Source organism: Scyliorhinus canicula, chromosome 2 (assembly GCF_902713615.1).
Source record: "Scyliorhinus canicula chromosome 2, sScyCan1.1, whole genome shotgun sequence".
In the NCBI taxonomy this organism is placed as follows: Eukaryota; Metazoa; Chordata; class Chondrichthyes; order Carcharhiniformes; family Scyliorhinidae; genus Scyliorhinus; species Scyliorhinus canicula.
The window spans coordinates 195,996,597-196,012,517 of NC_052147.1; the positions used below are offsets into that span (position 1 = coordinate 195,996,597).

The window sequence follows — 15,921 nt, forward strand, 5'->3', positions numbered from 1 at the left end:
AGCAATTTAAATATATAATCAAAATTTCCATCATCCCAAAATATATTGGGTGGAATTTTATTGCTAGCAGAGGCAAAGACAAACTGGTGTGCACCTCTCCAGCTGCACAGCTGGGTTTTTTCTCCAGATTCCCTGGCACTCTGCACAGAAAATCTGGGGGGTTTATTTTCGTTGACATACTGGCAGGGAAAAGGCCTTGTAGAGCCAGAAATGCCGGCTCCACAAAGATCGTGCCATCATTGTTAATGGGTGCCCTGATCGTGGCTGAAAAATATAGACCCCCCCCCCCCCCCCCCCCCGTAACGGGGCAAATCCTGCCCACGCAAGAACAGGGACAACCTCCTCCCTAATACCCCTATCCCCAGTTGAGCTACCCAGAGGGCCCACCCCAGTGCTACCCTGAGCCAGGGGGATATTCTTTGTGTGGGGGGAAGGTATGGCGGGGAAATTCTTGAAGTGTATTACAATATATTTAAATAAGAGGGTGGGAAACTTGTTACGTCACCAGTGATGGACAGAGAAAATTGGAAAATGTGATCTTGCCAGCGAGAATCCCCTTTTCTGATTCTCTTGAGATGCTTGCACTCATGGCAAAGGCGGACACACAATCACCCCCATTATCTATTTTCCACATTCTAATTTTTAAACATTTATTTATTAAGCTGTACACATCACCAAGACAATGAAGAATATTGAAGTTCCAGAGACAAAGAATGCAACCTTTCAGTGTGAAGTGTCTCATTTCAATGTCCCAGCCACATGGTTGAAAAATGGCGTGGAAATAGAAATGAGCGACAAGTTCAAAGTAGTTGTGCAAGGCAAACTCCACCAGCTGACTATAATGAACACAAGCCATGAGGAGTCTGCAGAATATACCTTCATCTGTGGCAATAGCAAAGTGTCAGCTACTCTGACAGTAAAACGTAAGGTTTCCTCATTCATGTTGAGTTTGCATACAAATAATTTTTAAGTTTGTCTAACATAATTACAGATGATAACAACTAAATACCAAACAGCTAATGATGATTAGAATGTGTACATTTGCAATATTTCCCTGCAACTAAACACATGTTTTCCCTCTTTAGCAATTTTAATAACATCTATGCTAAAGGATATGAATGCACAAGAGAAAGACATGATTACCTTTGAAATAACAGTGAACTACGAAGGCATTACTTATAAATGGCTCAAGAATGGGAAAGAAATCAAATCAACTGACAGAACCCAAATAAAGACCAAGCAATTAACGCACACACTTTCAATCCGAAACATTCACTTTGGTGATGCGGCAGAGTACAGTTTTGTTGCTGGGTCAGCCTCAACCGCAGCTACTTTATTTGTGGAAGGTAATTAATGAAGTAATTTACTTATGCTTTTGTTCAGATGACAGAGCTAACTATAAAATTGCATGCTTAATATATGCTGTACAGTGTATAATCAGCATGTTTCCTTTTATAGCTCGGCACATTGATTTCAGGAAACACATCAAAGATATCAAAATCATTGAGAAGAAGAGAGCTGCCTTTGAGTGTGAAGTTTCAGAACCAAATATTGCAGTACAATGGATGAAAGATGGTGTGGAGCTCGAGCCTTCTGAAAGGTAAAATTCTGATCTACTCAACATTTGATAAATTGATTTTCTATGCTAAATATGTTACAAAACGCTAAATACAGAATCACACTTATATTTCTTTGCTTTTTTACAGAATGAAAATGCACGTTGACAAATTTATCCATCGTCTCACCATTCCTATTACAAAAATGTCTGATGCTGGCCAGTATGCAGCAGTGGCAGGTGGAACTATTTCTACTGCTAATTTGTATGTGGAAGCTCGACACATTGTGATTTCAAAACCTGTTCATTCAAATATTCAGGTATTACGTATTCCTTTTATATTCTAAACCAATCACTTTGACAGCTATCACAAGTTACAACGTATAAATTGATAACAGAACAAAGAACAGTTAATGTTATGCTTTCTGTACATTACCTTAACAAGAAAATCATTTTCTGTAATCAGGTAATTGAGAAAAAGAAAGCTGTATTTGAATTTCAAGTCGATGAAGATGATGTTGAGGCTCAGTGGCTCAAGAATGGAACTGAGATCAACTTTCAAGTTGAAGAAAGATACAGATACATAATCCAAAGACGGGTTCATCGCATGACCATTACTGAAACACAAGTTACAGATTCTGGAGAGTACACCTTTATTGCTGGCAAAAATCAAAGTTCTATGACTCTTCATGTAACTGGTACGTACAAGAGCAATAACAACTACTTGCTATTATATAGCTCCATGATTTTCTGGGCTAGTTTGTTGCATGTGCAAATCCCATTGTGGCCGCTAACTCTCACGAGAGGCCATAGCAGGATTGGCGGCAGTGAGATCCCAGTTTGAGATCTTCCCTGTTCCCTGCCGGCAAGGTAACCAGGTATACGTCCAGTATGGGCGTGAAACTGATTACCATTGATTGACTATATTTAAATATTTTTAAGCGCCTAATGCCGTTGCTTCCAGGGTCGCAAAATGTCCCCCCCCCGCCCCCTCCACCCACCCACTGGTGTGATGTCACACCACCAGGAATCGCTACTGAGTTCCAAAAACGGAAACCAGTAATGATCACGGTGGGGGCTCACAGGTGAATATAGCCCCTGGGTGATGAGGGACATGATTGAACAGTGCCCTGGCACAGCTCCTGGCACAGCACCCTGGCAGTGCCAGGTTAGCAGTGCCAGGAGGCATGGTCTCTAGGAAACCCCATTGGAGGGGGTTTCCAATATGTAGGATGGGGTGGGCACTGATACCCAATGATGATGGGTGGAGGGTAGTGGGGGAGAAATGATGCCCCGATGCCGGTGATCAAGGGAGGGGGGGGGGGGGGGGGGGGGGAGGTTGGGTTCACCCTGATGTCTGCGTGGTGTTGGTGGGTGATCCTAACATTTAGTGGTGGGGGAGGCATCCCTCTGTCTTCTAGGGTTGGGGGAGTTCCCTTGTCTGCCGGGGGTCCTGATGCCTGGGGGGTGGGGGCAGCTGATGGGGTGAGTGGGATGGGATGGATGTTGGTGAAATGATTTCTTAGTATTGAGAGACCAATGAGAAAGGATGATGAAACAGTTTGGATTGTTGCTCTTAAGGAGTGTCTCAGTAACCACTTAATAGTAGAACATAGAACATAGAACGATACAGCGCAGTACAGGCCCTTCGGCCCACGATGTTGCACCGACATGGGTAGTCAAAAACTAAAGGCCATCTAATCTACACTATGCCATTATCATCCATATGCTTATCCAATAAACTTTTAAATGCCCTCAATGTTGGCGAGTTCACTACTGTTGCAGGTAGGGCATTCCACGGCTTCACCACTCTTTGCGTAAAAAACCTACCTCTGACGTCTGTCCTATATCTATTACCCCTCAATTTAAGGCTATGTCCCCTCGTGCTAGCCACCTCCATCCGCGGGAGAAGGCTCTCACTGTCCACCCTATCTAACCCTCTGATCATTTTGTATGCCTCTATTAAGTCACTCTTAACCTTCTTCTCTCTAACGAAAACAACCTCAAGTCCATCAGCCTTTCCTCATAAGATTTTCCCTCCATACCAGGCAACATCCTGGTAAATCTCCTCTGCACCCGTTCCAAAGCTTCCACGTCCTTCCTATAATGAGGCGACCAGAACTGTACGCAATACTCCAAATGCGGCCGTACCAGAGTTTTGTACAGCTGTAACATGACCTCATGGCTCCGGAACTCAATCCCTCTACCAATAAAGGCCAACGCACCATAGGCCTTCTTCACAACCCTATCAACCTGGGTGGCAACTTTCAGGGATCTATGTACATGGACACCGAGATCCCTCTGCTCATCCACACTGCTAAGAATTTTACCATTAGCCAAATATTCCGCATTCCTGTTATTCTTTCCAAAGTGAATCACCTCACACTTCTCTACATTAAACTCAATTTGCCACCTCTCAGCCCAGCTCTGCAGCTTATCTATGTCCCTCTGTAACCTGCAACATCCTTCCACACTGTCTACAGCTCCACCGACTTTAGTGTCGTCTGCAAATTTACTCACCCAACCTTCTGTGCCCTCCTCTAGGTCATTTATAAATGTAGTATTTGAAAAAAACAGAGGAGAGATTACGATTTTCTCAATTGGTTAAGTAATTTTGCTGGGTGGACCAGGGGCAAAATGAGAGACACTGGATCAGCTGCTTATTTTACTTGTGATCCAATTTCCTTTCTTTTGACTTGAATAGAAAGAAAAATCGGGTGGAATGCATAATAAACAGTCCATCCACTAATACATCACTTGGCAAACTTTCAATCTGAGGTTGTAAACTGGAAATGGGGTGTTAGTCCCAGTCCTTGACCCTGTATGCATGCTTGAGACAAACCTTTATAAGGCCATGAAGGAGTCCACACCAAGTAGTTCAAAGAAGCTTAGTTTATTTACAATAACTTTTATATACATCACCCAGTATATCTCAACTACGTCTGCCGTGCCAGTGCCTAACTGGCCAGCTTTACATACCGTACAACAGCACATTGTTTAGAGGTTCCCTGCCCCCTTGACTGGGGAGCTTGTATTCTGTAAGATTCACTGAGAAGTTAATTGTTCCCACCCCAAAAGATATTTGCAAGTTGTACATAGAAACATACATAGAAAATAGAAGCAGGAAGGGGCCATTCAGCCTTCGAGACGGCTCCACCATTCATTATGATCATGGCTGATCATCAAGTTCAATACCCTGATCCCGCCTTCCCTCCACCCCCAATATTCCTTTATTCATTTAGTCCCAAGAGCTATTTCTAACTGCTTCTTGAAATTATACAACATTTTGGCCTCAACTACTTTCTGTGGTAGTTAATTCCACAGATTCACAACTCTCTGGGCGAAGAAATTTCTCCTCCCCTCAGTCCTAAAAGGTTTACCCCTTATCCTCAAACTATGACCCCTAGTTCTGGATACCCCCACCGTTGGGAACATTCATTCTGAATCTACCCTGTCTAATCCTGTTAGAATTTTACAAGCTTCTATGAGATCCCCTCTCACTCTTCTAAACTTCAATGAATATAATCCTGACCAATTTAGTCTCCCCTCATATGACAGTCGTGCCATGTCAGGAATCAGCCTTGTAAACCTTCGCTGCACTCCCTTATAGCAAGAACATATTTCCTCAGATAAGGCCATGAAATCTGCACACAATACCCCATGTGTGGCCTCACCAATGCCCTATACAATTGCAGTAGAACATAACTATTTGTATACTCAAATCTTCTCACTATGAAGGCCAACATACCATTTGCCTTCTTTACTGCCTGAACACATACCCATGGGGATGTTCAATAGTCAAGTCAATTGAAGGGCAGGGAGTGGGCTCACCATCCAATTAAGGATGGCGAATCAGCTCCCATTGCTGGAGGGTCAATGGGCTCCACCAGCTGAGGCAGGAGCTGCTGATCTGAAAATAGAGACTGCAAGGACAAGTGAAGGTAAGTTTATTTTTCAAAAAGCCGCAGCAGCTGTACCACGATCCTGGAGGTGACTGTAGCCCACCAGCTGTTATTGGTCTAGTGTGTGGGAATCTACTGCTTGATCGAGTAATAGGCCACATAATTAACAATAATTGGCCTCAATTGAGCAGTAGGCAGCGGATCTATTCCTTAGGCGGCGACATTCAAAATGGCTCTGGGTCGGGCTCGTGGCAAAAGTCAATGGCGCCAAACTGCATGCCTACCTGTCTTCAATCCATTCCCCAAACTGATTTAAAAAATCCACCCCACTGTCATTGTTGAATTTCAGTCCACTATTTCCAACGAGAAGCAGCTTCCGAAGCTCCCGGCCTGCTCCAGGTGGCATGATCTGGTTCAGGCCCTCACTGGGTGTGAACCAGATTAGCATACTTAAATCCTCATTTAATCTTTTCAGCCAACTGTTCAGGAATGGAAAAGTAGTCAACTAAAGTTTAAATATTCAGTTTTAATGTTCAGTTCTTCAGCAACTGGAATCATTCGCAGGAAGTTGCCTTTCGTACATTTAGTTAAAACTCCTTCAATTTCCAAATAATTTCTCTTTCTCAGGTTTTAACTCATGCTGTTGACAATACTACTTTCTAGTGCTATCAGGAAAGAATATGGATTCAATTCTCCCAAAAGATTTCCAAGTGTGGTCTTCAGTGGGAAACGAGGTGCGATTCCCACCGGGTGATTCGTGATCGCAATCCACCCACACTTAGAAATGTTTTTGGAAGTTGGAGTGAACTGCTCCTTGAATGAAATTTCCAGAACTAAGTATGCCGGGAGGTCCAGCCCCTCAGAGATTGGGGCTCCGCAGTCTCAGATTAACGCACTGCAACCTTCCCTTCTCACCGACAAAGGCCCCCCCCCAATCACCAGTACCAGTGTCACCCCCTCCAGATGAGCGACACCCCTCTGTGGGATCTCCATATTACCCCCCTTTTGCTTTCCCTTTGCGTCCTATCTCTTCAGGCCCCACCCCTTCACACCCCCTTTCATGCCACTCCCCTTCTGGGTGCACCTTCTTCAGGCCCCATCCTGTGGAAGGGCTGTCACTGCAAGGGTGCACTGCATTGCCACTTCCCCGACCACCCGTGGACTACAAAGGCCTCCAAGCTTCCCAGCCTAGTCATCGTGTTTTGTCCGTTTGTGGAGATCGGTAATGATTCACACTGCGCTGGCGGGTGCAAGAATGGCAGGCGCCTGGAGAGTCCAACTTAAACCGATCTTGCATACACAAATGAGGATTTAAATATGCTAATCTGGTTCATGCCCAGTGAGGGCCTGAACCAGATCATGCCACCTGGAGCAGGTGGGGAGCATCGGAAACTATTTGTCGTCCAGCGCAAATCCCAGTTCGAGCCTTTCCCAGAACTCTCCCAACATAATGGCATTTGCATCGGGGGCAACGCAGCTGGATAATCACCCCCTATATATGGCTCCTCAACAGTCTACTTCAATAAAGATAAGTAAATGGAAATGAAAAGCTAAAGTTAGGTCTTCTTTTCTGTTTTTACTACAGTTTGCGAGCCGCCGTCTTCATGGTGGAGCTGGAACCTTGTGCTGTGAAAGCCGGAGAACCTGCTCGATTCTGTGGTGTAATAGTCGGCACACCAAAATTAGAAGTATCTTGGTTCAAAGATGGCCAGAAGCTTTCTTCAGGATTTAAGCGCAAGTTACTTCATGATGAGAACCAGTACACTCTGTTGCTGATTGAAGCATTCCCCGAAGATGCAGGCACCTACACTTGTGAAGCAAAAAATGAAATTGGAATTGCTATTAGTGGTGCTTCACTTGATGTTCAAGGTACAGCTGACATAATTGTTTTATTTGCATGTTAAGGGATTGGATATGTGCAATGTTTGTGTGATAGATCTGCACTTCAATTATATACAGGTATGGGGGAGATAAGGGGTGTGATTTAACGGAAAAATTTCATTTATGGGACGTCTTCCAGGGAGTTTCATGAGTTCCCCACCACTCTCTAACGACACTTAGTTACTTTATTGGGCCCTTGGAAATTTCTCACTGGTTTAGCCCCCACTTAGGGTGGGGTTTGCCGGTGCACGGGTTTCCCCGGTGGCAACAGAGGCTGTCTCAGAGCTGAACTCTGAGATCAGGCCACCATTGTGAAAGGGTGCCCTGATCTCTAAGTGAGCTTGTCGGTCCCCCACACTCCTATCTATGGGCTGTGTCACCTCCTCCCCCCCCCACACACACACACACACACACACACACACACACACACACATACACATAGACACACATGGTCATTACCCCACACTCCTTCCAATGAAAACCCCGTTATGGGATCCTTGGGAACCTCCTCTCTTTAGGCCCCCCACATCCCGTTACAGGGCCCCCTTCCAGGACCCCCACTCATCACCCCCCCAGCTTTCAAAGGCCCCTTCTTACCTGCCCTGCACCCTTCATATCTCCCCTTTACCCTCCTTTCATGGGCATGGTCCTGGGCCCTGGCCCTTGGTAGCACCACCCAGGCACCCTTGCACTGCCAACTCTGGAACCCTGGGAGTGCTCCTGCCAGCTTGGCAGTGCCACCCAGGGAGTGGGCAGAGCCAAGGTGTCCGCTTTCTAGAGGGTGGGCCAGGGGACCACCCTATACTATCCCTGGCCTTCCAGGGGCCTCCGATGACCTGGGAGACCACCGGGTGCCATTCCGCCTGGTCCACGTTTGTGCAGACTCGTACTGAATGGTGCCCGGCTGCAGCCTCCCTGGGGAGGCCGGTAGATAACACCAACGTGGATTGCTCCCGCCCATTGTGGGCGGATTCCAGATCCTGATGCCTCAGGGGACTTCAGTAGATCCCGCAAGGCATTGTGGCTGTTGGGAAGCCGCGAGAGCCTTCGCCCGGGATCTACTGGCCACATTGCGCTCCCATTGGGAAGTGACGTGGCCGGTAGATCACGACCAACGTTGTTCTTTGGTCATGGTGTGATATAAGCTATAATCAGCCTGTTTTGAGAGCAGTGAAAAAGAAAATTGGACATGGTATGAAATATTCCCTTGTTGCCTTTTTTGCTATTGCTCATTTTGCCTACCTTAGAAGGCCAATTTAGCCATGGACCTTTTCTGTAAATGATAGTTAACTTGGAATTCTGCACAATTTTATCAGTGATGAACATCAGTCATCTTTTAAAATCTTTTGTTTAATTTACGCCGCATATTAGTGCAGCCACAGATTTTCTTTTGCTTTGCATAATTTTCAAATAACAATTCTGATAAGCTAAGACGTGCAAAGATTTTATTAATTATTTATTATTTACAGTTGCAGAAGTTGTCTCTCCTGAGGTAGAGGCACCTGTTTCTCCACCTACCATCATAAGTCCAATACAGGACACTTCTACCACTGAAGGAAAATCAGCTCAATTTCAGTGCCGCATTACTGGAACAGGTACGTTAAATATTTATATTTCTGATTTTCTGATTCATCTTTTCTTTTATGTTAGTTTTCAACCTTCACTCCCTGAAGAGTTGAATTTGCTGAGGTAAGATCCGAAAGCTACACACAATATTCTCCCACTTTTCCCATTCAGCCATTCTATATATATATATATATATAGCGAGAGAGAGAGAGAGACCAGCTATTTCACCACAGATGGCATCACAACTCAGCTTCCTGTGCTCACCTAACATTTATGCAATGGAAACATAGAAAAAAATTACTCAGCAGGAGGAAAATGTTGAGGGACTAAAACCTGACAAATCCACCGGACTTAATATCCTGTATCCTAGGGTTCTAAAGTAGTTTAGTAAGAAGTCTTACAACACCAGATTAAAGTCCAACAGGTTTGTTTCAAATCACTAGCTTTTGGAGAACTGCTCCTTCCTCAGGTGAATGAAGAGGTAGGTTCCAGAAACATGTAGATAGACAAAGTCAATGATGCAATACGATACGTTGAATGCAAGTGTTTGCAGGTAATTAAGTCTACAGGTCCAGATGGAGCAACTGGAGAGAGGAATAATCACAGGTTAAAGGGGTGTGAATTGTCTCAAGCCAGGGCAGTTGGTAGGATTTCGCAAGCCCAGTCCAGATGGTGGGTGGGGGGAGGTGAATGTAATGCAACATGAATCCAAGATCCCAGTTGAGGCCGTATTCGTGTGCGGAACTTGGCTGTAAGTTTCTGCTCAGCGATTCTGCGTTGTCGCGCGTCCTGTCAGGCGGCCTTCAGGATGCGCGACAACGCAGAATCGCCGAGTACCTGCAAAGACTTGCATTCAATTGCATCTTTGACTTTGTCTATATATATGTTTTTGGAATAAACCTCTTCATTCACCTGAGGAAGGAGCAGTGCTCCGAAAGCTAGTTATTTGAAATAAACCTGTTGGACTTTAACCTGGTGTTGTAAGACTTCTTACTGTGCTCACCCCAGACCAACGCTGGCATTTCCACGTCAACTAATATAGTTATCTACAGTAATGTGCTGTTGTGATTTTTCAAAATTCCCTAGGTTATGGAATGGTCCCAGTCAATTGGAAATTAACAAATCTAATTCCACTATTCAGAAAGGAAGTGAGAGAGAAATCAAAGAACTACAGGGCAGTTAGCCTGACATCAGTTCTTGCAAAATACTGGAATCTATTATTAAGGAAGTCTTAACAATGCACATAGAAAATCATAGTATGATCAGACAAAGTCAATAAAGTTCTGCGAAAGGAAAGTTGTGTTTGGAAAATTTTGTTTTTTGAGGATGCAACAACTCGTGTTGAGAATAGAAAAGCAGAATATTTTTTTAAAGGTGTGAAATTTATAAATGTTGTATAAGGAATATAGAAGATTAGTGCCCAGGTACGGCAAGTAATTAGGAAGGCAAATGGCGTTATGGCCTTTATTGCAACGGGATTGGAGTACAAGGATAAGGAAGTCTTACGACATTGTACAGGGTTTAGGGAAAGTTCATTGTGCATGTGAACTCAGGCAGCAACCTATGGCAGGTTACTAGACTATAAAACTCCTGCCACTATATTTTGTTTGCATTAGACCTTTAAATGTATATAATTGCTTGGCTCAGTTGAGTTTTGAAGTGTGGAAGCAAGGCATCCATGATGTTTAGAGGCTAATGGATGGTTCATGCTATTTCTGGAAATGAATAATGGGAATTGGTGGAGCTTAAACTTATGAATCGGTGTGTACATTTATTCTGTGAACTTTGTGTTTATGTAACATGGTTTGGTAGTGGGTTAGGCGATAAGCAATAGAGTAGGGATAAGGGAAACATTTTCTGATTGTTTTATGCCTCAGGTTCGAAGGATTTTTCCTGAGACCATCTTTCACCATATATTAATGACTTGGATGAAAGAATTGAGCCAATTTTGCAGATTGCACTAAGTTAGGAGGCACAGTATGTTTTGTAAAATAGGCTATAAAGCGACATACAACGAGTGAGTGGTCAAAGCTATGGCAGATGGAGTTCAATGTGGTGAAGTGAGAGGTCATCTACTTTAGATCTGAAGGAGACAAATCAGAAAATGTTTTAATGGTGAGAGATTAGGACTTGTGGGGAACAAAGAAATATGGGCTTCCATGTCCAAAATCACAAATGCATAGGCATAATCAGCAATAATAAAAGTCAATTGAATGTTACCTTTTATTTCAGAGAGCTAGCATCATAGACATATAGAAAATCATCTTGAAGGAGGTGATTTGATATAAATTGCGCCCGTTGCCAGGAAAATAACGAATTATGATAATTTTTTCTTTTGACAACACTGTCATATTTCGCATGCACTGGAAAACAGGCTGGTGGGATGTGCTTGATGAATATTGGATTAAGAGTCAAAGAGACGGCAAAGATCTAAACACCAGTAAACAGTGGATTTGATACATTATTGAAAAGGGACACGTACAAATAAGTTACATAAGGCAATGAAAGAAGTGGGTTGTTTGATTCCAAACGGGAACATACACAAGTTGTAAAACTGTGAGCAAGTGAGGCAAAGGTGGGGCAAATTTACTTTTTAAATCTATGACATGAAATAAAGGAGTTTGATCAGTTCTGGGGGAAAGGGAGCTTCTGAAATACTGTGTGAAACAATAGTGGGGTGAGAGATTAAAGGGAATAAACACACTTACGAAAACATTGAATCCTATGTGAGGGAGTAGCTGCTTGGGTCTCCCAGAAGACAACGAGGTAGCTGGTCAGCTCTCCCAGAAAGTGTGGAAGCTGGTAATACCGCCAAGCAAAGATCTTTTGGTCCTGCTGCTATTAGCACCCTCCGGTTGTTTTCACCCTCCACCGGCCATTGGGGAACCTGGGGGGAGGGGGGGGGGGGGGATGGTGGGGGGCGCTGGCCCATCGAGGGGACCACAAGATCCCACCATCAGGAAAGGCTGGAAAATACCACCAACTGTGAGGACAAGGCCAGATCTGGAGAACCTGTTTGCTGTTACCATCAAAGGACCCCCCCACCCCTCAAAAGCAGTAGCGCATTGTGTGGTGATGTCACTGGAATTCTATAGAATTGAAAATCTCTAAGAACTATTGCCATCAGAAAGCGAAGGCTATCCCTGAGTGTAGTTTTAGCTAAGATCTTTTGGATCTGTTTTAAAGTACTGTTAACTGTATGAAGCCATTCTTTGGTGTGAGCGTTTTAAAATTTTCTTTATTTTAATAAATGTCTATTTTAAAATAAAATCATCACAATCATTTTCTAATTTCAGTAAACCTCCTCATAATATACAAATTGCAAAAAATTGATTTGGGAGCTGTTTCAAATTTCCCTTTGCCACTTGGGCAATTGGGCATTCACCGTCAGCCGTGCCTTAATGCTGGACTGGCTCTTTTATAGAGCAGCCATACTTAGGCCCACATCCCCAATTTTTGCTAACAACCATGGAAGTTTCTATCCAAAAATTTCTGTCCAACCTCCTTTTGAACATTTTTGATGGACTCAGTTTCAAACACTTTTGCTACTCTGCTTGAAAAACAATCTGCTCATCTTCCCTCTAAATGTTGCGAGTGATTTTAAATCCATGACCTCTGGGTATTGACTCACTCACCAGAAGGAATAATTTTTCTCTACTTACTTTAAACCTTTCATGATAAAAAAAACTTTTATTAGGTCGATTTTTTTCATGGGAATATTTTTATTTAAATTTTTAACAATTTTAATACAAAACCTACAAAAACGCAGAATAACAAATTAGCAAAAAAGTCCCCTCCCCACCCCCATTTTCCCTTACAATAGTAAAACTTAGTTACTAAATTCCCACCCTGCCCCCCTTCCCCAACAGCTCTTTAAAATAAAATATAAATGGCTGCCACCTGTGGTGAAACCCTTCCACTGACCCTCTCATGATAAACTTAACCTTCCCGAGGTGTAAAACTCCACGCTGAGGCGTTTGGAAGTGTAGTTGTCTGCCCCAGCCCCCTTCTAGAGTTTCGGCACAACCGGAACACCAAAACTCGGCACCAGTGGGCAAGAATGTTCAGACTTGCTGACATAGTGTCCAAAAAGGACCTCCAGAAGTCCGGCAGCTTTGCATGGCCAGAACATGTGCATACGATGTGCGTATGTGCCAAGCCCCCCCAGACAATAATTGCATCTATTATCCACCTCTTCAAAAATATTAGCTCATTCTAGCCTTCGTAAGGTGTACCTGGAACACCACTTCCGGTTGGATGAAACTCAGCCTCGCACAAGACGAGGTAGAGTTCGACGTCCTCAGCGTCTCACTCCAAACCTCCTCCTCCAAGATCGGTCCCAACTCCTCCATCCACTTTGACTTCATACCCTCAAGAGAGCGTGTCTCCTCCTTCATTATCTGCTGGTGTATACCCGATGTGCTGGCCCCTTCTGAATCAGAGCAGGATAAGATCCTCTTGAGTAATGTAGAAGGCAGCTTCATTGGAAAGGCTGAAAAGTACTTTTTGACCCAGCTGTGCACCTGGGGATACCTGAACACATCAGGAGCTACGAGCCCATATTTTTATTTCAATTCAATAAGCTAGTGAATCGACCTTCTAAAAGTAAGTCTCCCACTTTCTCGAAACCTTGATCTTTCCGTTCTCTAACTTTCACATTTGACCTAGCTGGTTCGAATAACTGACTTGCACAGCTGGGGGATCAACCTGGAGGCAGCCCTCAAGTTAAAATGGTGGTGGAGTTGCCTCAAAATCTTTAATGTGGCTATTACTAAGAGTGTTTCTTGGTACCGTTGGTAACGGAGTCGATACCAGCGCTGTTAGGCTTGCTCCCCAAACAGACTCTGCTTCCACCCAAATCCAAAATTCATCCGAATCTCGAGCCTTTTCAGCGTTAGCTGCCCAATAATGGTATTGAAAGTTTGGCAAAGCTACACCCCCTAATTGTCTCTCCCTCTGGAGCAACGTCCTCCTGATCCTCGAGCTCTTGCCCACCCAAATAAACCCAGTCACCAGTCAATCTCTCTGAAAAAAGCCTTGGGCTAGAATATCGGAAAGCACTGGAATATAAATAAAATCTCGGCAAGATGTTTATCTTAAGCGATTGCACGCGGCTTGCCAGGAATAATGGGAGGCCAACCCATCTTTGCAAGTCTGTTTGACCTTTGACACCGGATTCGTATAATTCAACCTCTGGAGTTTCCCTCAGTCCCTTCTATCTGGATCCCCAAATACCGAAAATGACTTCCTAGCCGGAATGGCACTCACCTAAACCTCACCCCCTCTGCCTCATCAACCCAACCACAAGGTATTTACTCTTTCCTATATTTATCTTGTAACAAGAAAAGGCCCCAAAACGCTGCATGACTCCTATAATATTATCTATTGACACCTCCGGATCCCTCGCTATAATAGTAAGCATACAGAGAGACCATGGCCGGGATTCTCCCTTCCGGGGACTAAGTCCCCACGCTGGCAGGAAAACCAGCACCAACGACTCCAGCGTCAATGGGCCCCCAAGGTGAGAAATTCTCATCTGTCTCGGGGCTTGGTGGATGCGGGATCGGTGGCACCTCTCCAGCTGGCGGCGAAGGGACGGCGCGGGTTCGCGTATCCTACAAAGGGCCGACGTGATCTCGCACATGCGCAGACCGGCCGACATATTTTGCCACATGAGTGGGGGGGGAGGGGTTCTCTTCTCCGCACCGGCCATGGCGGAGCCCTACAGGGGATGGCGTGGAAGGAAGAAGTGCCCCCACGGAACAGACCCGCCTGAGATCGGTGGGCACAGATCGCGGGCCAGGCCACTGTGGGCCCCGCTCCGGAGTCCCCCCCCCCCCACCCCACCCCGAGGACCTCCCCCGCCAATTTACCTGTCAGGTCCCGCTGGTGTCAGAGGTGAGTGACTCACGCCGGCGGGACTGGCCAAAACGGATGGCCGCTCAGCCCATCGGGGCCCAGAGAATTGCCGGGGAGTGCCACTGCCAACAGGCCCCGACCGGCGTGGCGTGAATCCCTCCCTTACCCGAAAAAGGGCGCCAGAGAATTTGGCAGCCTGCGTCAGGGTGATGGGGGTTCGGAGAATCTCGCCACATGTGTTCCACCCCTCTAACTATTCCTCCCATGTATTCGAAGACCTCAGGGCTATGGCTAGTGGCTCAATTGCTAGTGCAAACAGCAAAGGGGACAACGTACAACCCTGCCTGATACCCTGGTAAAGACGTAAGGGGTCAGAGGTCACTTTGTTAGTGCAAACACTGATAAATGGGGGCGCATATAACAGCTGCATCCATGTTACAAAGCCTGGCCCAAATCCAAATTTTTTTTAAACCGCAAACAGATGGTCCCACTCTACCCAGTCAAATGCCTTCTCGGCGTCAAGCGAGATTATGATCTCAGGGACCCGACCCCCTCCAGAGCAAGCACAATATTAGCAGTCGTCTCATGTTCCCTGTTAACCTCCGCCCCTTAACGAAACCAGTTTGATCATTCCCCATCATGTCTGGCAGACAAGGTTTCAGTCTAATGCCAACACCTTAGCGAACAGCTTCGCAGCCACATTTTTTTACACAATAATTTTTATTGTCACAAGTAGGCTTACATTAATACTGCAATGAAGTTACTGTGAAAAGTCCCTAGTCGCCACATTCTGGCACCTGTTCAGGTACACAGAGGGAGAATTCAGAATGTCCAAATGACCTAACAACATGTCTTTTGGGACTTGTGGGAGGAAACCGGAGCACCCGGAGGAAACCCACGCAGACACGGGGAGAACGTGCAGACTCCACACAGACAGTGACCCAAGCCGGGAATCAAACCTGGGACCCTGGAGCTGTGAAGCAACAGTCTACCCACTATGCTACCATGCTGCCCACACACATTGTGTACCGAGGAAACTAACGAGAACTCTTTATCCGCTGGATGTCGGAACCGCCAAGGGTCTGTTCCCCCCCCCCCACGTTACTCCCATAAAAGCAATTAACGCCTTTGCCAAACCCCCCAGGACCAGCTATCTTG

At 45.2% G+C, this 15,921-nt stretch overlaps 1 protein-coding gene across 1 annotated transcript in view; it reads left to right on the top strand.

Moving 5' to 3' along the window:
• The window catches only part of LOC119961858 (titin-like), a 408,409-nt gene that overhangs the window by 56,364 nt on the left and 336,124 nt on the right, over positions 1-15,921 (top strand). Inside the window, 7 exon segments of the mRNA XM_038789292.1 lie at positions 663-923; positions 1,086-1,346; positions 1,459-1,600; positions 1,707-1,875; positions 2,022-2,253; positions 7,051-7,326; positions 8,808-8,933. Of these exon segments, the coding sequence (XP_038645220.1) occupies positions 663-923; positions 1,086-1,346; positions 1,459-1,600; positions 1,707-1,875; positions 2,022-2,253; positions 7,051-7,326; positions 8,808-8,933 (1,467 nt within the window).